At 49.1% G+C, this 24,780-nt stretch overlaps 1 protein-coding gene across 6 annotated transcripts in view; it reads left to right on the top strand.

Moving 5' to 3' along the window:
* LOC147437327 (uncharacterized) overlaps positions 1 to 24,780 on the top strand; it is a 209,745-nt gene that overhangs the window by 162,619 nt on the left and 22,346 nt on the right. For all 6 annotated transcript variants that reach the window (XM_086486880.1, XM_086486881.1, XM_086486883.1 and 3 more), the window contains 2 exons: positions 23,465 to 23,520; positions 23,606 to 23,693. In XM_086486880.1, the coding sequence (XP_086343006.1) occupies positions 23,465 to 23,520; positions 23,606 to 23,693 (144 nt within the window). The remainder of the gene's footprint in view (positions 1 to 23,464; positions 23,521 to 23,605; positions 23,694 to 24,780) is intronic.

Here is a 24,780-nt window from a genome sequence, read left to right on the forward strand (position 1 = left end):
CTTCCATCCACCTGGGTGCTACTAGCTCGAGAGGTGTGAGCCACTCAGCTGGAATTGCCTCTGTGATGTCCTGGCACATGCTCTGCATCCCTCTCGTGTCCTGTAAAACTGGAAACCCTGCAACTCCTCTGACAAGCCTGAAAACTCTATCAGTCACCTAAAGAGCGCGCTGGACCCGCTGCCATGGGACCCCAGGAAACATGAGGCCGACTACCAACCAATTGGCCTGTCTGAGTGCTAACCATGGGGTTCCAGACAAGGGGTTGTCGTAGGCGCTCCTCCGTGCAAGTAGGCTGTCGTTGCTCCAAGTCTCGCCGCAAGTGCTCCCAAGATCGAAGCAAACTCACAGCGAAGCGGTCCTCCAGTCTCCTGCTCAAACCAACTCTGCGCATCTCTGTGAAGATCCATTTGGTCGAAGGTCGCCAGGGGCCTCCAACCTGAGGCACCCTAGCACGAAGCCGCTGTAGCAAGAACTCCTTCCAAGGCTCCTTACCTGGAAGAAGTCCTCTGACTATGAACTTCTCAAGAAGGGCTCTACTCTGCTGTGCTGGGTGAATGATCCCAAGCCCTCCCTGTGAACAAGGAAGAGTGATGACATGCCAAGCAACTTTGGCTCGGGCTATCTGAGTGCCACGTCCTGACCAAAGGAAGTTCTTGATCAGCCTCTCTACGTGGCTGATACAAGAACTCGAGAAGATCCAGCAAGAAGTGATGTACCACATAGTCGCCAACAACACCTAGTTGGCCACTACTACTACTCTGCCAGCCAAAGAAAGTCGTGCTGAGCTCCAGTGTAACAACTTCCTCTTGCTAGACAAGAGGAGGGGAGCAATCTGTTGCTCGGGAGACAAGTCTAGATGAACTTGACAGCCCAAGTACCGAACTGCAGTCCCTCGGGGAATCCACCTAAAACCCTCTCCTGGCATCCAATCAGGCACAGGAGCACTACCAACCGAGAAAGCCATTGTCTTTCTCCAGTTGATCAGTGCGCCAGATGCACAATAGAAGGTCTCAAGAGCCTGCTCACACCTGTGAAGGTTGGCCTCTTGGCCATCCAAGTACAAGGCTGAGTCGTCAGCAAACTCAGTGTCCAGAAGCTCATCTCTCCGAATAGGAAGTGCTAAGCCCCGCAAACCAACCTGCTGCGTCACCAAGAACTTGCTCATCGCCTCAGCATAGAACAGAAAGAGGAAGGGGGCAAGAGGGCAGCCCAATCTGATCGAACGTGTGAGCATGAATCGATCGCCTCTACCGCTTGACAAAAGTACGTGACTTTGTGCTCGTCTGTACAAAGCTGACACCCCTTTGATCCAAGCATCTGAGAAGCCCATCCTACGTAGAGTGCCCTCCAGAAAGTCCGAGTCAACTCTGTTGTAGGCCTCCTCAAAATTGAGAAGAAGAATCACCAGATCCTCACCACGAAGCCTCGCTAGGGCAGAAGCCTCCCAAAAAGAAAAGATGTTGTCAAGGATACTATGCTCCTTGACAAAACCAGTCTAGGTCCCATGTATGAGGCTCTCTAGAAGTGGCTGGATCCTCAAACTCAGAGCCTTGGCAAGAATTTTGTAGGCTGAGTTGAGGATGGTGATGGAGCGCCACTGTCGAATCTCTTCCAAGGAGCCACCCTCCTTGGGAATGAGGTAGATCAGACCCTCACTCATGCTGTCAAAGCATCTCTCCTGTGTGCAAGATGTACTAGAAAGCACTACAGAGATCAGGGCCAAGCAAGTCCTAGTACTCCAAGAAAAATTTGGGAGTGAAGCCATCCTCACCTCGACAACTACCACGGGGGAGTGCACTAAGAGCCGTGTGCAACTCCTTAAGCTAAAGTGGAAGCTCAAGTCTTTGGCGCATCTCCTCAGTCACAAGGCAAGGCATCTGCGCCCACACCTGCTCCTTGCATGCATCCTGACTCGCTAACTGAGGCTCTGCAGATAATAACTCAGCGTAAAAGTCAGTAGCAACTGCACGCATGTCCTCTGGCTCAGAAGCAACTGACCCGTCTGGCCTCCTCAACCGACTGACCTTGGCATGCGTATGTTGAGGTCCCACTGCCTCGAAGAAAGCACAAGTCACTCTGTCACCCACATGCATCCATTGAGATGGCTGTCGGTGAAAAGCAAACTCATGGCGCCGCTCCTCTATGCTACCAAGCTCCTGGCGAGCCTGCTGTAACTGCTCCGCCAACCAAGGATTGTCTGGATGCTGCTCCTGCATCCTCTGCAAGGAAGCAACGCCCTGTCTGAGACGTTGCTCCTGCTCTCTCGCTGCAGTATGTTGAGGTCCCACTGCCTCGAAGAAAGCACAAGTCACTCTGTCACCCACATGCATCCACTGAGATGGCTGTCGGTGAAAAGCAAACTCATGGCGCCGCTCCTCTATGCTACCAAGCTCCTGATGAGCCTGCTGTAACTGCTCCGCCAACCAAGGATTGTCTGGATGCTGCTCCTGCATCCTCTGCAAGGAAGCAACGCCCTGTCTGAGACGTTGCTCCTCCTCTCTCGCTGCAGTCAGGCGAGTCAAGGACTCCTGGAGAAAGAAACGACTAAACTGAGCTAGTCCTGAGGCCATTCTGTCAGCAGGAGAATCTTGCACGTCCAAGCTCTCTGTCCAAAGAGCCTCTACTCGCTCTTTGAGTGCAGCGTCCAACAAGACCCTCTCAGGGATGCGTAGCATCGTGCTCCCTCGCCTTTGTCTATCTGTCACTGTGAGGATCACTGGTGCATGGTCCGAGAAGGAAGTCCCTGCCAGGATGCCAACTGTCCCACCCGAGTCACAGAAAAAGTCACTAGTGTAGAAGCGATCTATCCGCGATAGATTCACTCCTCCCACTCTACAGTCCGAACGAGAGAAGGCCAGGCTGTCTGGGGGCCTCACAAAGCTAGAGTGCTGCCACACATCAAAAACCCTCAGAGTCATACAAAACCTCTCCCTAGCTGCCCGCTCAACTCCCTGCACAGTACCATGGCTACCACCAATCCTGTGAGAAGGGTCCTCCAACATATTGAAATCACCCCCAATGCACCACTGCTCTACTTGCGGCAGAGACTCAACAATTTGTGACCAAAACTGTGCTCGTGTACTTGCCACATTGGGCGCATATATGTTCAGGTAGCCTAGAAGGCAACCTTGAACCTGCATAGTGATCCACTAAGCCCTGCCTGGCACAATAATCCCTCTGCCCACAATGGCCTGTTGTAGAGACTTCGCAATAGGCATACATACGCCACCCTGGATGCCTCCAGGTCCAAAAGCAGCTGACCAAAAAGTCTCACAGCAACCACGCAAAATCTGACCACAACGCCGAATGCGGTTATGATGCTTCTGCAGCATAAGAATGTCAATCTCACCACCCACAAGGCATCTCTGCAGCTTCTGACGCAGCCGACCCCTTTGTCGTTGAAACTGGGGGCCTCCTAATCCCTGCACATTCCATGAGATGATCCTCATGGAGTCAGTGAGAGAAAACAGATGCTGCAACAGCAGCCAACCTTGCTATCTTTGAGGCAGGTTTGGATGGGGAGTAATCCGCATCCGAACGACCTCTAGACAAGCTGACAAGCGCGCAAGAAGTGACTGTCCCGCCCAGGCCCAAGCCGAGCGTGCAGCCCGAAGGGTTACATCCTTTGTCCTAGAATCCTCATGCACAAAAACATAACACGGAGGGCACTGAGTGTCAGCAAACAAGTGTACCACAATGTGCCTGCAACCTGCTGCATCTGGAGGTGTCACGCTGAACTTGGCAAGAGGCCAAAGTGTGTACCAGATCTGTCACGGCTAAGTCCCCTGTGTGATCTGAGAACTCAATATCCTGTGTCTGGAGCCAGTCCAGGACTGTGTGTTGGGTACACTCTGTGGTATCCCTACCACACAACGGAAAGGAGAAACCCACCGTTGTGTTCAGGGCCTTACTGCCTCTAGTGCAAGAAAGAGGACGTGGACTCGAAAGCTGGCCTCCTCCAAGTCGGAAGAGGAATCACCCAGAAACCGAGTGAAGCTGTAATCGAAGAAATCCTAGCATTTGCGAGAAGTAAGCACCAAAAAAGGCGGCCTCAAGTGGGGCTGTCCCTCACGAGCCACACGGCTCGTAGCGAAAGCACTACCAAGAGAACGCCTCGCGGCAGAAACGTGGCCAGTACCCTGTGTCTGAGGAGGAGAGCCGGAGGGGTCCGGAGACGAGGCTGTGGGCCCCATCGAGGAGAGGTGAGGAACGGGGGGGCGGAGTTGGAGGGGGGGGTGGGGGGGAAGGAGGTGGGGAGGCAAGGCAGCAGCGGCCGAGGGAAGAGGAGGCGATGGTGGAGAACAAGAGGTGGACGGAGCCTCCTCAGGCAGGTCCTGCTGAAGGGGGTCGAAACGGTTCCCAGTCGGAACCCAGTGCTGTTGAGCTGCCAGCAGGTCGGCCACCAGGAGGAGCAGTGGGGTGAGCTCTCCCCTGACGGTGACGGCGAGGCATTTGCTGCCAACCATCATCTGGCTGGTCATTAGTCTCTGTCGAAGTACTAGCCTGCGTATCCTGTGTACCTGGCTGCTTGGCATGCTCAGCCTTGGGCGGCTGCGCACGCGCTGTGGGTCGAGGTCTCCTGCGAGGACAGGCCTTTGCCATATGGCCCATCTGTCTGCAAATGAAACACTGGTTCGGGAGACCCGAATACTCCACACTCTGTCTAATCCATCCCCCACTCACCCTAGGCAGCAGTACCACCTTGGGGAGGGAGTGTGTCACGAACAAGAACCCGCACAGTAGGTAGACCTGCGGCCTTGGCCACAAATGAAGCTGACGTGCGTGGATACTCCAAAACTATCCCGAACATGGAACTAATCTTGGGTAGGAGGGGATGGTACTCTCGCCTCAGGCCTGGAAAACAAACCGAAATCGGCAAGTCTGCCTCCTCCTCGAGCACATCTGTAGTAGGGTCGAAATCGTGATGCCAACGTCGGAAGTAAGCTCGAGTTGCTCTGATGCCAAGCGGGCTCATCGAGATAACTTTGGTCGCCATGTTTGCAGACTCGAACTCGACCTGATAGTACCCTCTCCCAAGGATCTGGACATCTGTAATCTTGCCCACATCGGAGAGAAGACGGGCCTGCAGTAAATCCCGAACTTTGCCCCGACTGGGCCGAGTGCCAATGATTTTACGGATAATGGAAGTGGCCTGCAAACGCTCCACTTGGGCCATCAAGCTCGCTTGCTCTTCTGGCGAAAGAGCAAGTCGAAGGGTCGGCTCCGCGGTGTCGGGCAAGGGGGCTTCTGTGGAGTCCCTCTGAGGTGGAGCAGAAGCCGCCATTCTGTCTCTGCTGCTGAATCGAGCAGGGCATTGGCGGCAAGGCGCTCACCAGGAAGCTGAAGATAACAGCCTGCCTGCGAGCCGAGGGCGTGACTCAGGGGGACAGGGCGAGGCGAATGGAGCGGGGGAAGGGGCACGCGCAAGGGGGGAAAGGGTGGGGGAAGGGGAGGATGAGGCGGGCACGAGGGGCAGCAGGCAGTGGGCACCCTGCAGCGCGCAACAGCAGTGGGCAGCAGGCAGCCAGCAGCGCTCAATGGCAGCGCGCAGCAGGGAGCGGGCGAGGGAAGGGAAAGGGTGCACGAAGAGAGGGGGGGGGGGGGGGGGGGGGAGAAGGGGGCGGAGCGAAGATAACAGCCTGCCTGTGGGCTGAGGGCGTGACTCGGGGGGATAGGGCGAGGCGAATGGAGCGGGGGAAGGGGCACGTGCAAGGGGGGAAAGGGTGGGGGAAGGGGAGGATGAGGCGGGCACGAGGGGCAGCGGGCAGTGGACACCCTGCAGCGCGCAACAGCAGTGGGCAGCCAGCAGCGCTCAATGGCAGCGCGCAGCAGGGAGCGGGCTAGGGCAGGGAAAGGATGCACGAAGAGGGGGGGGGGGGGGGGCGCTGAGGGGGGGGGGGGGGGGGGGGGGGGGGGGGGGGGGGGGGGGGGGGGGGGCTGAGCGATAGCGAAGGCGGGCAGCGAGCAGCGAGTGTGGATTAATTTAAAGACTGTTCCTCTTGCCTCCCATAGTACGGATTTGTCTGGGAGGGGAGATAAACTAAGCTTCTAGAGCCCACCATATCATGAAAAAGGGCGAGTTCTTATAGGATGGGGTGTCCAAAGACCTTCCTCTGAAAGTCAATGGAATTTGTGGAGGGGAACATCTGGTGTGCTTCCTTAATGCACGATGAAATAGCTCCAGTCTGACTAGTCAAGTTGGCCCCATTTGAATCTGAGTAAAGGACCCACTTTAGGAGGGGCTTGGGGCACCTGTCTCCCCACTTATCCATGACAAAGGACCAAAAAGACCCGGACTGGTATGCTTCTCAGTATTGGCGCCTTAGTGTGGCCCATCTGGCCAGCGTAAATGCCGGTGTGACATGCCACCATGTCAATTTCCTCCAAGGTGAGCTCATCGGAAAGAACTACTGGCGAATTACCCTCTTAAGATCGTGTCTTAGGTTGGCTAGGGTGGATGCACCATAGGAGTTCTTTGGCACTAGTTGCAAGTTATTGGCGAGTTCTGCGTATGAGGTGGCAAAAAGGTGCTGCACGAGGCACTTAGGCTGGAAAAAGGGACAGGCTCCTAGGCCAATTAAAGAAAAGAGCAGGTAGCATGTGCTGGTTATAGCCTTGCTCTCCTCGTCGACGAGGAGATTTACAAGTTCTTTGTATCAAGAGGGGATGGCTGCCAACCTCGATAACCCAGAACTCAGCGGAACCAATATAGGATAGGGCAGACTGGCCAAGATGGTGCTAGACAATAGGGGGGGCAGCTCACGCTTGTTTTGCGTGGAGGCTCTCTCTACTTGTAAATAAAGATCCCCCATCAGTCTCTGTAAGCCGCCCCTGACCTTGATGTTAGAACCCATTGAACTATCTGGTCCTCCGTCCACATCTCCTTCTTGCAATGGGCATCCTCAAGTTCCGAATATTGACTTAAGAAACCCCGGGTCCTCTCCTCCTCTGGGAGGGTTAGCTGATGCTCCAAGGAGACTCTGATGACGATGACCATGTTAAAACCTGCTGTAGAAAGTTGGTAGAGAGAGGAGAGAGTAGATCAGCTAGCCAGCAATCCAACAACCCAAGGCAAGCAAAACAAAAATGAAGACAAGAATCAAGAGGAAGAAACAGAAAAAGACAAAGGATACCAGAAGAACATGGTATGCATAGATGACATAGTGGTTGAGCACACATGTTCTGGATATAGAGTGGCTGCCACCATTTCAATTCAACCGAGACTCAGTTTGCTGATTGAACAGCTCAGGGGTTTATCTTACAAACTACAGATCGAGGTTAGGCAGATGGCCCAACTTAAGAGAGACCAAGGAACTACAAGGGTATGTAGAGGTGGGTGGCAAGCAATGAGCGCTATGTATGCAAATGCTCAGAATAGAAAAGCATATGAGGCCAATGTAGAGCCCTTTCCACCGAACAGCCTACACTAAGTGTTATTGGAGTCGAGTCAAGAGACAGCTGAATCGCTTCTTACTAGAGATTCAGAGACATAGAGAGACTCTCCTCGGCCACCCGCACACTCCAATGGATAGTGATAGCTCCAAGATGATGAGCGCGCGGCAGTGTGTGCAAGTGATAGAGCACGCGAGGAAGTGCAGTGTGTGTGTAGAGAGGGGTGGCGAAGGCCAGCAAGAGAGGAGGCGCTAGCAGAACGACAGGGAGAGAGAGAGGGCACGCTATGTTGCTGGGGAATAAGTGAGTGAGTTAATTGAAACTCACTTTTCCCTTTATTATTTGTATAGGACCAATTTTTAAGTTAGTGGCCACTGGCCAAGTTCAATGTGAACTTGGCCAAAGGTTAGTAACCTTTAAAATATACATTAAAGGGGGCCATTTGGGCCTTTAACCCAACAACCTCCCACTTAAAGGCATAAATGGTGCCTTTAAGCTACGTGACTCCCACCATCTCTATGCATAGATGATGTTGTGCTTTGGGTAAGCACTTAGTGAGAGCATCGGCTGGATTTTGTGATGTATGGACCTTAACCAATGTAATAAGGCCATCCTGAAGCACTTCTCGTATGAAGTGATACCGCACATCAATATGCTTTGTGCGTGCATGAAACATGGCGTTCTTTGGCAGACATATGGCACTCTGGCTATCACAACCAAGCATAGGTGCCTTGGCAGGCAAACCAAACTCACTGCATAGGCGTGCTAACCAAATAGCTTCTTTGAAGCCTCAATGGCTGAAATATATTCAGCCTCTGTCGTAGACAATGCAACAATCTTTTGCAATCTAAAACACCATGAAACAGCACCTCCCGCAAATACATAGCACTTGTGGACTTCTGTGTATCCACATCACCAGCCATGTCAGAGTCACAAAATCCCTTCAATTCCATTTGTCCTTTACCATAGCAGAGGCATTTGTTTTTAGTCCCTTTCAAGTACCTCATAATGGACTTCACTGCATCCCAATGCAACCTGCCTGGATTAGCCATAAATCGGCTAATAACTCCCACTGCATGGGCTATGTCAGGCCTAGTAGCAACCATAACATACATAAGTGAACCACAAGCTGAAGCATAAGGCACACTTTGCATGTCATTGGCTTTTTCCTTTGACTTGGGACAATCATCCTTGGAGATTTTAACATATGGCTGTAATGGCACACCAAGAGGCTTTGCTTCAGCCATGTTAAATCTGTCTAGCACCTTTTCAATGTACTTTTCTTGCGACAAATACAATAGACGCTTGTCTCTTTGCCGTGTAACACGCACTCCAAGTATATGTTCAGCTACCCCAAGATCTTTCATTGAAAACGCAGATTTCAGCTGCCCTTTAAGATCATCTACAGTGCTTCTTTTCTTTGCAGCTATCAACATATCGTCTACATAGAGCACAAGAATGATAGGGCTGCCATCCTCATCACGTTTAATATACAAACAATGGTCTACATGTCTTCTTTTGTAACCATGTTTAAGCATGAAGCGATCAAACTTCTTGTACCATTGTCTACATGATTGTTTCAGCCCATACAAGCTTCTATTGAGCATACATTCCTATTGAATCTTTCAGCCACACCATTAGAAGAGGGGTTGTATGGCACAGTAAGCTCTCTCTTAATGCCCAAATTTTCACAAAACTTGTTAAATTCAGCACTTGTGTACTCCCCCCCATTGTCTGTACGCAAGCATTTTAGCTTTCTACCAGTTTGGGTGGTCACAAATGCATGAAATCTCTTAAACGCAGCAAAGGCTTCATCCTTAGACTTAAGCAAATAAACCCAAATTTTCTTAGAATGATCATCAACAAAGGAGACAAAATAACATGCACCACCCATAGACTTATTAGGCATGCTACATACATCAGAATGTACAAGATCAAGCACACAAGATTTACGAGATACACCAGAGTAATAAGAACGCTTTACTTGCTTGCCATATTGACATTCATTACAAAAATCAAGCTTTGTGCCTTTAGCATCAAGCTTGTTCAAAGTAGAAAGCTTAGAAAGGCCCTTTTGGCTCATATGGCCAAGCCTCTTGTGCCACAACTCCATGTGAGAGTTAATTTCAGCCAATGGAATAAACTTGCTCAACACGGCCTTTCCATGCATGCAGTAAAGTGTCCCTTTCTCTGTGCCCTTTACAATCAGCCTTGAGCCTTTAGTCATTTTCCATGATCCTCTCTCAAACAAGATGCTGTAACCATGCATATCCATCTGACCAACAGAAAGCAGACTCTTCTTGATTCTCGGCACATATCTAACATCATGCAAGACAAGCTCATTTGTGCCATCTATAGAGAGATGCACAGTGCCAATACCCTCAATGGAACATGCATGATCGTTTCCAAGGTATACATGGCCACGCTTGCGTGCATCAAAAGTAGAGAAACACTCCTTGATAGGAGTCACATGAATGAAGCATCGGAATCAACAATCCAAGTCTGGGACAATGTATCATTGACAGTAAACAAAGCATCAATAAGATCACTCTTGGTGATCTGCATGTCCTGTAAATGAACATTTAGAGAGGCATCAAAGTCATAAGCATCATCATCTGACAAAGTGGCACACAAGATGTCCTCTACATCTGACAGCTCCTCAATCACGACAATAGAAGCCACATTGGCCTTCTCTTTCTCCTTTGAGCTATCCTGTGCATCTGCCTTACTTCCTTCTTCTCTTTCTTTTTGTCTCCGCCATTCTTTTTCCTTTCTAACTCAGCTTTATAGTACCTGCAATCGGGTTTCTTGTGACCTTTCCTGCCACATTGATAGCAAGTCACATCACCCTTGTGTAGCCTGCTACAGTGTCACTTCACAGGACAGGCAGTTGGACAGTTAGCTACAGTTGGTCTGGTTCACACTGGACGGACCCTTTGGCTGGGAGTGACACGTGGCAGGGTACCTACGGTGGTCTAGTGGACATCGTGGCCAGGTCACCACCACCACTCAGTTTGGAGATAGACTTAGCTGGTTGGACATTTATGGGCCGTTGGTGGCTCTTATGGTTGTACATATCAGTAGTCGTTTTGGGGGAGTGGGGGTTTTTATCTTGCACGTAGTCGTCTAGAGAGTCTTACACAGGGCACTGCTTCACCATCCCTGCACATCTGAGCCTCGACACCCCATTTGTACCTGTGAGTCGTGGGCTGGAGCGGAGTGTGCTGCCACGCCAGAGTCTGTACATGGTTCTTTGAGCTAGTCGAGTCCACATGTTCTGGTCCACTGTTGTGTCTCTGTTGTTATCCATTGTTTCTGTGTTGTTATCCGTTGTTTTTGTGTTTCATTCTGTTTGAGAGAGTTTTCATTTGTTTGAGTGAGATTGTCACGCTCATTGTACTGAGGGGCACCCACACTGTAGAGAGCACGACGCATTATCCGCGCTACAGGTGCTCTCATTTTGGCGATCACGGTGGGACCTCAACTGAAGTCTCACTCTGTTGAGTAGCTGGTTTCTTCGCTTCGCCTGTCCAGTCTAAGTCTCTCGCCTTGCTGCCTTGCTGGTGTGGTCCCCTCTCGCCCCGGTCCAACTTGCCCTCGTCTCTGGTCTAGACCCCCTTGACCCTGGTCTAGCTGGTCTAGACCCTGGTCTAGTCCTCCTCGTCCCTGGTCCAGCTGGTCTAGACACTCATCTGGTCTAGTATGGTCTAGTGGAGTCTAGACCAGTCTTCAGCCTAGACCCTGGTCTAGTCCTCCTCGTCCCTGGTCCAGCTGGTCTAGACACTCGTTTGGTCTAGTATGGTCTAGTAGAGTCTAGACCAGTCTTCAGCTTGTTCAAGGTTTTCTTGCCCAAAGCTTGGTTGGTTTGGAGGTCACTGTATGACACATACAAGGAGGTCAGTTGAGCGTCAAAGCCCACTACTGAGCCCTCTGAAGTACTATCACAGAAGACGACCTTTGACACCTTGTAGAAATCCTTCAACCTCATCACCTATACCTCCACATATCACATCACCCATTCCTTCGTCAGGTTCCCCTTCTTCGCGATCACCTTCTCCAGAAAAGCTCTTTCCTATTCTTCTACAACAAGCTATTGTGCAACGGACTCAGCAAGGAATCATGGAGCCACTAGCTAGTGTTTTGGCCAAGGTGAACATCAAGTTCCCTACATTCAAAGGGCTGTCTTCAGAAGATGCTGACGACCATGCAAGGAGATTTGTATCTCTGTGTAGGGGACGTGGGCTGAACAGAGAAGATGCTTACTTGGTACTATGTCCATCCACCCTCGATGGCCTAGCAGATAAATGGTACAGCCAATTTGCAGAGAACCATTTTGCAACTTGGGCAGCCTTAAGACAGTAGTTCTGTGCAGCTTTCAGGCCAGGTAACTACCAGGAGAAGGTATTGGATGAGTTGGCCAACATGGTGCTCAAACCTGAGGAGACTTTTGCGGAGCTTATGACGACAACTAAGTCGCTGGTGGCCAAGCTTCCCCAACAACCCGGTGAATTCATGGTTAAAAAGTGGGTGGAGAAGGCGCTTCCCAAAACTTCTCAGCAAAAACTCCGAGAGAGTCTCCGACCCGACGCCACTCTCGACGAGTTCATCGCAGCTGCTACTAGAATAGAGGGAGCTAGGAAGCTCTTCAATAACTCTCCTCAAATAGATACTCCCTGTGTGTTCTCGGAAGGTAGTCCTACTGATCCTTTAACTTCTTTACGTAGGGAACTGGAAGCCCTAAAGCTACAACGAGCTCTTCAAGAGGAGAGGTCCTTCTCTCTTAGACAAGAGAAGCCTAAACATAATGAGGCATTGGAATAGATTAAGCGCGAGTTAGAAGAGCTCAAGTGTCAGCAAGAGACTAAGGCTATGGTTTGGTGTAGCTCATGCCGCTCTCCAGGGTACCCACCACAGGAATGCCCCCTTCGGTTTTACTGCCACTTCTGTGAAAAAGCTGGACATGAGGATAAGGATTGTTACTACCTCAAGGGATTGCATCAAATACAACAAAATCTTGGTCCTTCTCTCCAACAAGGGCTAGCACCTGCATCCAACATGGTGTCACCCTACGGCCATCAAAACCAGTTGCCTCCTCTGCTGACAACACCCCCTATGCAGCAAGGTATGCACAACAACTTTGCACCCCACAGTTTTTATCATGCCAGTACTCCCTCAGTTCCCCAAAGTTTCTACACCTCAGCCTCAAATTCCATGCAGCAACCACCTCGTCCCCCGTTTCGTCCTTCCAATCGGGCCATACTCTGCTACAGATGCGGAGAATATGGGCATTATCAGAGCAAGTGTCCTTTACCCGAGGGGTCCCCTCCTTGTCGTCATTGCCCTGATTCGAAGGATCACTACAGTAAAGATTGTCCCAAGCAAAGGGCATCCACGTCTTCAGGCTCGACTCAGCACCAACCCGAATTCACCTTTCCGAAGAGAAATTTGATTACTGTGAACACCGTGCCTCAACCTTCACCTGCTACTCATGTGGTTAAGCCTCTGCAAGTGGAGGAGCCTGTTGGTGTCCTTACTCGGGCACAAAGAGCAGCTCTTGGTCTCAGTCTACCCACAGGTCCACCTCGCCAGTCTCCACTTCCTCACTCTGGTCTACCTGACCCAAAGGACAAGTCCTTTCCAATTGCTGAGAGCAAACCAACTTCCTTGTTATCTGACATTGATGGAGCCTTCTTAGAAGCAGTGGTTGACTTGGAACAGATTAAGGTCACAAAAGGAGCCCAGTTCGAAGGCGCCAAGCCCACAGCAGAAGCCATCTTGAAAAATACTTTTCAGCAGGTGTCACTATACGACATGCTAAGGTTTGATGCAACACTTAGAAGTGACACCCTGTTAGTCATTCAGTCTCTGTACCCGGGGGCTGGGCCTAGTGGCGGGCACCTCCCTGTACAGCCCTCAGAGTCCTATTTGATTTCCTATCCATCTGCTCCCCTCACCGATTATAAAAGTCCTCGCCTCACTGTATCTATTCTTGGGCACCAGCTATCCGGTGTCATCGTTGATGGAGGATCTGGAATCAATTTGATGCCCGAATTCACTATGATGGCCTTAGGTCTAAAGCCTACCCGACCTGTTCCTTTCACTGTTACATTGGCTGATGAGAGAACAGTCTACCCAGTGGGCATAGTCGACAAGGTGCCTCTGAAGGTACAAGATTTCACTCTTAACTTGGATTTTGTGGTAGTTAATCTTCCCCTGGTAGAGGGAGGTTATCCCTTGCTGATTGGTAGGCCATGGTTGCGACACACGAAAGCACTTCACGACTGGGGAACTGACGCCATGTGGATACATACTCGTGGCTCTCCAATGCAACAAATTCGTCTCGAAGGAGGTATGGATCCGGTCGTTCAGCATAGCTCTTTGTCAGTAGAGTCCAACCCTGACTTGGAGCAGCCGGTCCCTCCCGATGGGTCCGATGAAGACTTACTGCAGTGGTTAGAAGCCACCTCTTCGATGCAATGCTATGGAGTCTCTCTTCAACCTTTGCCAACAGATTCACCCTATCCCCCTGATCCTACATCTGAAGCTACACCTGAGACCAAGAATCCCAGTCGGCCAAGTGAGCCAGAACCAAGTGGACCAGTCTCAAGTGAGTCAGAACCAAGTGGACCGGTCTCTGGTGCCCATCCTTCAGAGGGTCCCTTGATGGAAACCGTCGGCCTGGGTGAGCCTATAACCCACCATAGAAGGGGAAAAAAGTCTCCCTTGCAAGAGTTGGCCAACACCCCAGCTCCCTCCTTAGCCTCTACTCCATCTGACTCTCCACCCATGCCGGAGCACTTTGAGGTATGTGAGGATTTACCATTTGCAGAGCTTCCATCAGGTTGGTTGCAGGAAGAGTATGCTGATTTCAACATTGATCAGACGCCAGCTCATAATGTCCAAAGGCTAACAGAGGTGGCACAATCTTCTCCACCTGACGCAGCCTCGACCACTGCACCGCCTGACCCAGTCAGAGAGGTCAACCTAGGAGGCCCTGACAGCCATCAGCCCATCTTATTAGCCACTTGGTTATGGGATCACCCCGCTCTACTCGACCTGGTAATCTCCTTCGTGCGCTCTTTCAAAGATGTGTTTGCCTGGTCTTACCACGATTTAGAAGGAATCCCAGCAGAGCTAGGAGTCCACACAATTCCTCTGGTTGAGGGGGCTAAGCCGGTCAAAGGACGTGCTTACAAACTGAATCCCAAGTATGCAGAAGCAGTCAAAATCGAGTTGGAAAAAATGCAAGAAGCAGGTATTATTGTACCAGTAGAGCACTCAGAATGGTTGTCTCCTATGGTTATTGCCCCAAAGAAGCAGTCCAACAAAATTCGAGTTTGTGTCGACTATCGGGCTTTGAATAAGGTCACAATCCCGGATGGATTTCCGACACCTTTTACTGAGAGAGTCCTCGAAGATGTCGCTGGCCATGTACTGTATAGTTTTATGGACGGGTTCAACGGCTACAATCAGTTAGGAATACATCCTGACGACCAAATCAAAACAGCTTTTGTGACTCCCTGGGGTATTTTCATCTACACTAGAATGTCTTTTGGGCTTAAAAATGCACCGCCTTCTTTCAATCGCATAGTATATCTCATCTTTTGTCCTCTGCTTACTGATCACCTTTGCATATTCATGGATGACTTTTCCACCTTCTCGGGTGCTCAATGTTCGACCCCAGTAGAAAATCTAAAGGAGCATCTTGCTCAGCTCTCTGCAGTCTTCCTCAGGTGCAGAGAGGCACGTTTGAAGCTCAATCCGAACAAATGTCATTTTTTGGTCACAGAGGGCACACTGTTGGGCCATGTGGTGTCTGCTCAAGGTTTGGCACCGGACCCAGAGAAGATAGTGGCCATCTTGAAGTTACCTCCTCCCATAAATCCCAAAGGTGTTCAGAGCTTTGTGGGCCACACCGGCTATCATCGCAGGTTTATACGTATGTATGCACAGGTGGCTCAACCATTGACCCGGCTCACCAGTGCTGCTGTTCCCTTCCGATGGTCAACACCTGAGGCCGAAGCATTTGCATACCTCAAAAAACGTCTCACTGAAGCGCCTATTCTAGTTGCCTCGGATTGGGTCCTACCTTTTCATGTGCATACAGATGCCAGTCTGCTGGCTGTGGGTGCTGTGCTGACTCAGCCTAGCAAAGAGTTCAACTTGGATCGCCCTGTACATTATGCAAGTCGCCTGCTCACCAAAGCAGAGCGAAACTATAGCACCACAGAGAGGGAAGGATTGGCTATAGTGTATACTCTACACAAATTTCGGCACTATTTGCTAGGGATCCACTTCACAGTTATCACTGATCACCATGCCTTGCGCTATCTGCTTAATAAGCCACAGGTTGCAGGTCGAGTATGGCGATGGCTCCTCCTATTCCAGGAGTTTGATTTTGAAGTGGTACTCTGTCTTGGTAAGCATCATGTAATGGCTGACCACCTCTCTCGCATTTACATAGGCGAAGAAGCTACCGGGATTGCGGATGACTTTCCAGATAGCAGTCTTTTTAAAATAGATACAACACCGGAATGGTACGGCGAGGTCCTACATTTTCTATCTACTGGGCTGTACCTAGAGAGGGCATCCCCACTGCAAAAGAGGAGATTGCTGTTGAAGTCCAGGCCTTTCACTCTGATCGGGGGCCAGCTCTACAAAGCGGGACCAGATGGTGTTCTGAAGCGTTGTGTCTCGCCTCATGAGGTGGAGCATATTCTGGAGGATGCCCACAATGGTCCCACTGGTGGCCATTACCCTGGTCACATCACTGCTCAGAAGATACTACAGAGTGGTCTGTGGTGGCCCTACATTTTTAAGGATGCAATAGCATATTCTAAGGTTTGTGATGTGTGCCAGAGATGTGGGCCGAAGCCGAGTAAGCAATCCAACCGTCCTTTGCAGGTCTCGATGGCGTGGCTACCTTTTGAGAGATGGGGTTTGGACTTTGTGGGACCAATATATCCCCCGGCTCAACCAGGTAATCGCAAATATCTGCTAGTGGCTACAGACTATGCAACAAAGTGGGCAGAGGTACTAGCGACAGTAGATTGCACCGGCAATACAGTGGCCAAATTTTTATATGAAAATATTTTATGCAGATTTGGATGTCCCTTAGAGATCACCAGTGATAGAGGCAGTCATTTTGTCAATGACATGATCTCAAATTTGCTGGCCAATTACAAGATTTTTCATCGCAAGTCGTGCTCTTATTACCCTAGAGCCAATGGACAGGCCGAGAGCACAAACAAGGTTCTGATCACTCTACTAAGGAAAGCATGTCATCTCCATCCAGCATCGTGGGCTCAGGCTGTGCACGGCACTCTTTGGGCATACCGCACATCTTTCAAAGCAACAACGAATCAAACGCCTTTTCAACTCGCTTTCGGTTTGGAAGCCATAGCTCCATTTGAGTTCAACTCCGGCTCCCCTAGGGTGGGCAGGCTGCGTGCAAGTTGGGGCATGGAATCTGCCTCTATCTCGCGTCTCACCTTATTGGATGAAAGCCGCCTTTTAGCTTCTCGTGCTCTGCAAGCAGAACAACTTCGTCGCAAAGCGTGGCATGATCGCCACCTCAGAAAGCCAAAAATAACGCAAGGCACATTGGTGCTACTCTATCAGGCAAAATATTTGAAAAAAGCAAAGAAGCTGGTTCCAGCTTGGCAAGGGCCCTTTAGAGTACAGGAGGTTTTGCCACAGGGGACTGTCCGGTTAGTCACTTTGGAAGGCGTCCCTTTGCCACTGGTAAATGGCTCTAGAATCAAGTGCTATTACTCCTCTGAGTAAAGGGTATGCAACTTTCCCCCATCTGTAGGTTCTATGGCCCATCTCTCTCCTCCCCTCGAGCTTTCCACCAGAATAGATGTTCTGTTACTGTCTCAGTTTTTGCTATGTTTGTAAGTTTCCGCCTTTCCTCTAAGATATCTTTTCTCCACTAAGTCCTCTTGGTAATTGGGTATTATAGGGAACTTCTGCATGAGTCCCTCTCCTCACTGGACTCCTCCTATAATCAGTCCCTCTTCTAATTCCTCTAATGGTTTCTATCCTCAGTGTTATTTGCAGTTAAGTATTAAGATCCTTCCAAACTGCTTTCAGTCAAGCTTCTTGCGTGACTTTGTTCAGTCTTGTTCAGTCTGACAACTGGAATCTGCTTGGGGACTAGTGGGGACTCTGCTTAGATAGCAATTGGGATAATGAGCAAGGTGTAATCAAGGACTTGGCTTGATGGGACTCCCAATGCCATACTGTCTATGGGAAGAATATAGGCTTTACTGCAGGAACCTTAGTCTCCCAATGAGTCAAAATTACCCTCCCTTTTATTTGCTCGAAAATTGTAGCTGCTAAAAAAAATTAAAAATAAAAAATAAAATTGCACTTTGTACCTTCTATTTGCTTCTGCTATCACTTTGTACCGAGTACCGAGTGTGACCATCGGCCCTACCCTCTCCCACAACCCCTCTCGCCCCTACCCTCTTCCTCACCCCCTCTTGCCCCCTACCCTAAACTCTCGACCCTATCCTCCCCTACCCTCCTCTCTCGCCCCCTACCCTCCCCACACCCCCTCTCGCCCCCTACCCTCCTATCTCGCCCCCTACCCTCCCCCACACCCCCCTCTCGCCCCTACCCTCTCCCACACCCCCTCTCGCCCCTACCCTCCCCTCTCGCTCCTACCCTCTCCCCACCCCCTCTCGCCCCTATCCTCCCCTCTCGCCCCTACCCTATTATCTCGCCCCTATCCTCCCCTCTCGCCCCTACCCTCCCCCGCACCCCCTCTCGCCCCTATACTCCCCTCTCGCCCCTATCCTCTCCCCCACCCTCTCGCCTACCCTCTCACAGCAACCCTCGCCCCTAACCGTCCCCTCTCGCCCTAACCTCCCACTCTAGCCCCTACTCTCTCTCAGCACCCCTCTCGCCCTTCTCGCCCTGCCCTCTACTTGCCCTACTGGTTCGCCCTACTGGTTCGAATTTGCTGCCCTAAATTGTGTTTTGCAGCAAAACTAAAGCGTCACGTGCTTTTCCATTTCCAGCCTCAATCGTTTTGCCGAAGAAAATCCAACCTGGCCTTTTCTTCCAACCTGGCCTATATTGAGTGCTTTTCCATCACTTGACTACTCAGAGGCTAGGTTTGTCATCCGACCTCAACATGGCAGGGGGTAGCAAGCAACAGGAGAAACAACAAGAAGGAAGTAGCAAGAAAAAGGTAGAGTTGAAGAGGAGGAAAGCTCTGGTTGCATCAGAGAGCAAAGCAGATGAAGTATCTGCAAGCAGCAACAGCCATGACATAGAGAACTTTACCTCCAGTGACCCAAGTGATGAGAGCTACAAAGTAGACTCAGCAGCATCTGATGATTCCGATGTCAATTCCGACTCAAGTGCATCCAGTGATCAAGAGGAACACTCAAAGGTGGCTCAGAAAACAGAAAAGCAGCAAATTCTCACTTATGAAATCCAGAGGCCTGCTTCTTCAAAAAATCGCACAGCATTTTCATTACATTTTCATATGCAGCAACCTCGACCATCTCTCAGCGAGGTGCTGTCGATTGCTCAGCTACGGACTCTGGGCCTCACAGAATTGGCTGATGCAAATTTACCTGATACTATTCCAGCAGAACTGATATATCAACTGCTGAAAAACTTTCCAAAGGTCCGGGGCCACAAGCTAACAGCTACAAGGCTTGGCCATGCCATGGGTATGACCAACTTTCTAGCTATGAAGTCTACTACTCGCACTTTCTCTTTGTTGTCCAAGGACGCGACAATTCAAGCATGTAAAGAGCTATTGAGCTCGGATCACCCCAATTATGAGCGAAACAGACGGCTTCTCGCAATGTTCAGGTATTACTTTCTGGCTCGGGATGCCAAAGAAGACAAGGTACAAACAGATATTCTCACTACATTCTCCCACTGCGACGGGCTATACTGTTTAATCCACACTATCCCATGTGGATTCCACCAAATTCTCTTCAGCTCTCTGCAGTCTAGGGCTAAAAGATTTCGGGCCCAAGTGCAGTCTGTGCAGTTAACTTTTAGATGTTTTGCAGCGCCTCTCTTGGCATGGATCATAAACATACCTATTAACATAAATGAAGTGGATGAGGAACAAGGAACCTCGAAAGGGAAAAGGAAACCCGTGAGCATGCAAGTAGACCCCACAGTCACCAAGAAAAAGAAGATCAAGGCGAAAGTGATGAAGGATACAGTGAAGTCTCTACTCTCCTTGCCAGTTTCTGAGAGACAGCAGACTAGGGTACATCTTCAGCGTCATACGGCTACTGCTACACCTGGTTCTGCTGTGCCGACACCAGTGTCTACTGCCGCTCCTCAGGACAGGATGGTCAATTCACCCTTACAGGATCCTCTTCCTTCTTCTCCCATCTTCACTCATACACCGGTCAACATATCACTCGCTGCATCTACAACAACAATCTCGGAGGCACCTTCTACACCGAGTGTCCCTACTTCTAGCTCGCCGGTTGTGCCACCATCTGCACCTACTTTTAGCTCGCCGGCAGTGCCACATGTGCGCCCTCCAGCATCACATCCATCTGAGGGATCTTGAGGTAGGACCGACTCCACTTCTCTGTTTCAGCTTTCAGAGAAGTTGCTTCAAGACTCCAGAGCTGCTATTGCCACCATCGAGCTAGGCGTGGAGCAGCTAGCTGCAACCCACCAGCATCACTCCGCCACATACGCAGCTATGGAGGGATCCCTGCGAGTTGCCGAGAGTGCCATCGCAGATCGAGATGCAACGATTTTTGCACTACAGCAGGCATTGAAGATAAAGTCGAGAATTATTGATGACCTCAAAGCACAGGTGCAAGGATTTCAAGAAATGCTTATGTATGATAACAGGCCTACCCAGGCTACTGTGGGATATGGATGGACTAGGCCAGGGATACAGGTCCAAAGTCCAGCCACCTTTGCAGCGCCAGCAGGTCCCTCTTAGCCCTCTTAGGAGTTCATGGGACACTACCCACAGCCCCAGGTCCAGTACTTCACTCAGCAAGAGTCTCAGATCCAGATGCCACACATGCAGAGCCAGAGTGTTCCTTGCTGTGACGGTGTTACTGGTGCACACCGCCATGGTTGCGTTACTAGGCGTCCGGAGTTCACTTCAGGGCAGGTACTCCCATCCGCTGTGCAGCAGATGGCTGCTACAACCACAGGAAATCAAGGTATGCAAAGCACAGGACAGCAACCGCATGGTTACACTATTGATCTGATCGCTCCTCCCGATCCGGAAGCTTCTGGAGCAGCAGTGGGGACGACCCTTTCCCTTGGGTGGCAGGACTGTGCTCTTACCTCATCTTTCATGGTACATATAGTTACTTTTGCAGTTTCATTCAGTTTTGGCTCACCGAGACGGTGACCAGTCTTGTGGCGGGCAACTTGTAGCCTGCTACAGTGTCACTTCACAGGACAGGCAGTTGGACAGTTAGCTACAGTTGGTCTGGTTCACACTGGACGGACCCTTTGTCTGGGAGTGACACGTGGCAGGGTACCTACGGTGGTCTAGTGGACATCGTGGCCAGGTCACCACCACCACTCAGTTTGGAGATAGACTTAGCTGGCTGGACATTTATGGGCCATTGGTGGCTCTTATGGTTGTACATATCAGTAGTCGTTTTGGGAGAGTGGGGGTTTTTATCTTGCACGTAGTCGTCTAGAGAGTCTTACACAGGGCACTGCTTCACCATCCCTGCACATCTGAGCCTCGACACCCCATTTGTACCTGTGAGTCCTGGGTTGGAGCGGAGTGTGCTGCCACGCCAGAGTCTGTACATGGTTCTTTGAGCTAGTCGAGTCCACATGTTCTGGTCCACTGTTGTGTCTCTGTTGTTATCCATTGTTTCTGTGTTGTTATCCGTTGTTTTTGTGTTTCATTCTGTTGAGAGTTTTCATTTGTTTGAGTGAGATTGTCACGCTCATTGCACTGAGGGGCACCCACACTGTAGAGAGCACGACGCATTATCCGCGCTACACCTTGCCTTTGCTTGCATTTCCCCTTTCTTTACTCTTACTCTTACTCCTTTGTGCATAAGCATTCTTCTTTTCTGTCCTGCCTCTAACCATGTTGGCAGAGCTGCCTCCCTCTCCACTTGCTTTCCTCCTGATTTCTTCATTCAAGATAGAACCCCTAACACCATCAAAGGTCAAATTGGGGTTATTGGACAACGAAACCACCAAAGTTTCCCATGACTCAGGTAAGGTCATAAGCAAGAAGATAGCTTTTAGCTTATCATCAAAAGGGGGCAAGCGAGAATCCTGTAACTGCAACAAAGTACCTGCGAACAATGACAAGTGCTCTGCCGCGCTCTTGGACTCGTCTAGTTGCATTCCCTGAATCCTATCTTTCCAAAGATCAAAACCTATTCCATTGAACCTCCTAATCTCGAAGAGGTTCTTCACATCCGAAGAAGATGAGGCCATAGTTGCACGAAATAAGAGGGATAATATGCTAAATTTTTGGGCAAAATGCGCAAAAATCGGAGTATAGCCTCACAGAGATGTACACTACAAATCCAAATGGTCACAGGAGCAATTTGGGGCAAAATAGGACGATTTGGGCACAATTTAATTTCTGAAATTTATGCGCAAGAAATTTTAGCGAGCGAATTTGTGCTCGAAAACAACAAATTTAGTTGTTTTTAACATCAGAAGACATACATAAGGCTAATACACAACCTTTAGAAGCATGTAAGCGCAAAAGCCCCAATTTGTAGCATCAAAATTGCATGAAATTGAGCCACAGATGGTCATACATCGACAAAATTTGTCAAATGTGCGTGGATTGCATCTATTTGAACTTTCCCCAATGTAATCGCACCATAAAAACACTTGCAAAAACCTACATAAATCTGAAATTTGCTTAAAAGGCCTGTTTGAGGGCTTGTTTTTCGGCAAATTCAGGGTTTTCGGGTAGCGGGGACTTAGCAAAAGTATTCCCACACCTTAATACATCATTTGCAAAACCTGTATTTTGCTGTCATAACCTGTAATTTCCTGTTTTTGACCTAATTTCAGCCTGTTTTAGGTCAATTTTGGTTGCCGAGAGCTCTATAGTGCCTCGGGACGAGTCGTTTGGCGAGGAAATTGCAAAATCTCGCGTGAAAGTTGACCTTCTTGGCTGAAATTCAACGTTTGCAGGTTTGGGGGCAAACCCTAATCGGGCTCTGATACCAGTTGATGAGCGCGCGGCGGTGTGTGCAAGTGATAGAGCACGCGAGGAAGTGCAATGTGTGTGCAGAGGGGTGGCGAAGGCCAGCAAGAGAGGAGGTGCTAGCAGAACGACAGGGAGAGAGAGAGAGGGCACGCTATGTTGTTGGGGAATAAGTGAGTGAGCTAATTGAAACTCACTTTTCCCTTTATTATTTGTACCAATTTATAAGTTAGTGGCCAAGTTCAATGTGAACTTGGCCAAAGGTTAGTAACCTTTAAAATATACATTAAAGGGGGCCATTTGGGCCTTTAACCCAACACAAGACTTTTGGGAGAGAGCTGCTTTAGTACCACCTACCAACATTCAAAGAGGTGTCACATTACAACAGGCAGATATTGTTCGAGCCCATGATTCATCCATCCATCCACCGGCCACATACTTAATGGGTAGTTTACTTGCAACCTTCGGTTTATTTTGAAAGTATTTCTTTATGTTCCTTTTTTTGCTTTTAGGATAGCCAAAGAAAACACTCATATACTCTTATCTGCCTCAAAAGTTGTGCTTGGCCTTTAGAAGGCATTAATAGAGCTTTCTTTCTTCTTACTTAATTTCTTTCTTTCTTTCTGTTATGCTTTGATCATTAGCCACTTATTGCTAAGAGAGAACACACCACATTGCTGATTCTTTTTTATAGCCTTCACCCTGCACTCGGGGGATGTTTTAATATACGAGCACACACAAATGAATAACACTAAGTAAACAACTTTGTTGAATGAGGTTTTCATCATATTGTATGTTTAATTGTTTGGACAGGCTTTGATGAAATCGATCACACACACATGAAGAGCATTAAGTAAATAAGTTTGTTGAAAGAGATTTTCATGATATTGAATCTTTAATTGTTTATACAGGCTTTGATGAAATCAGGTGACACTGAGAAAGTTCTTATATATGCAAATGTTTCTAGGTGAGTTTTATTGTAACAAATTGATCTATTGAGTGGCCATATCTTCATTCACAATTGATGTTTGAGGCTTGTTTATTTTGTGCAGACAAAAGCAACTATATGTGCTTGCTGCTGGGTATTTGCAGACTCTAAATTGGCACCATGATGCAAATATCATGAAGAGGATTGTTCAGGTATGCTCAAGTTTTCTTATTTTTGTGGGTCTATGTGTTAATCCTGAAAAGTCCTGATGTTTGCAATCCAAGAAATAGATTCTTAGATAGATTTTTCACATGGTTTAGAAGGTTACACTTTTGCTGTCATTGGGTAAGCCCTGCCCTGTGTGTGACCCTTCTACTCTCTCATGATGTCATGGATGAAGTAATCCTTACTTTATCACGAGGTATGCTCTCTTTTTTTTTATCTTCGGCCATGTAAGGCTCTAGCCTTTTCAATGAAAGAATGAGTGCTGAGAGAACTTTGGATCTTTAGTTGCCATGTCTGTACAGGAAGCCATGGCCTACACTTCATAGCTCCATGAGAGCTCGCTTGAGGCTGATGCATTGTCTTTCCTTGAGTCCCTTTTGATTGAGGGTGATTCCAACAGCAACCCACTATCTTTAATGCTGCTCCCAGGGTTCAATTGCACTAACTCAAGGCCACAAGTTGTATTGCCCAGGCGATTCATCTTCAACCCGTGAGAGATTCCTGCAAGTGACCACTATTATTGTTTGTGCAAGAAAATCCTGATCGAGGAGGTGCTTCAAAACATGGGGATGATCATAAGACTACTGATCAGAGACTACAAGACCATTACTGAAGCAAAAATCTCATTATTCAGTGGAGATGTTGGAACAGGCTAATCAGTTGAATTTTGCTGCTTCAGATAATCATGCATTAGTGCTGCTTAGCATGAGTTCTAATCTATCTATGCTAATCAGGTGTAACAGATCTATTTCTCTTGAGAAGTCCATCTCAGTTATAGAAACGATTCGGCATGAAAGCAAAAGCATAAGCAGGGTGACTTTAGATGGACGGTTCCAGTTTCTTCCTTTTGGTCTCTCTAAAGGCTGTTCACACATCCCTGTCAAGAAGGGTACTTTCACTCCTTTTGAGAGCATCAGTTTTGACAAACTCGCTCAGAAATTTCTGGTTCGGCCCCTACTCTATGTATGTAGAAGCAGTGCTAGATATTGCAGCTTCCATGCCAATAAAGCTATATAATGAATGTGACATTAGCAAATTTAAAGCACCACAACAACAATTTGTAAACCTGAGGAA

The sequence above is a fragment of the Adiantum capillus-veneris genome, chromosome 17 (genome assembly GCF_014529385.1).
Source record: "Adiantum capillus-veneris isolate H3 chromosome 17, ASM1452938v2, whole genome shotgun sequence".
Taxonomy (NCBI): domain Eukaryota; kingdom Viridiplantae; phylum Streptophyta; class Polypodiopsida; order Polypodiales; family Pteridaceae; genus Adiantum; species Adiantum capillus-veneris.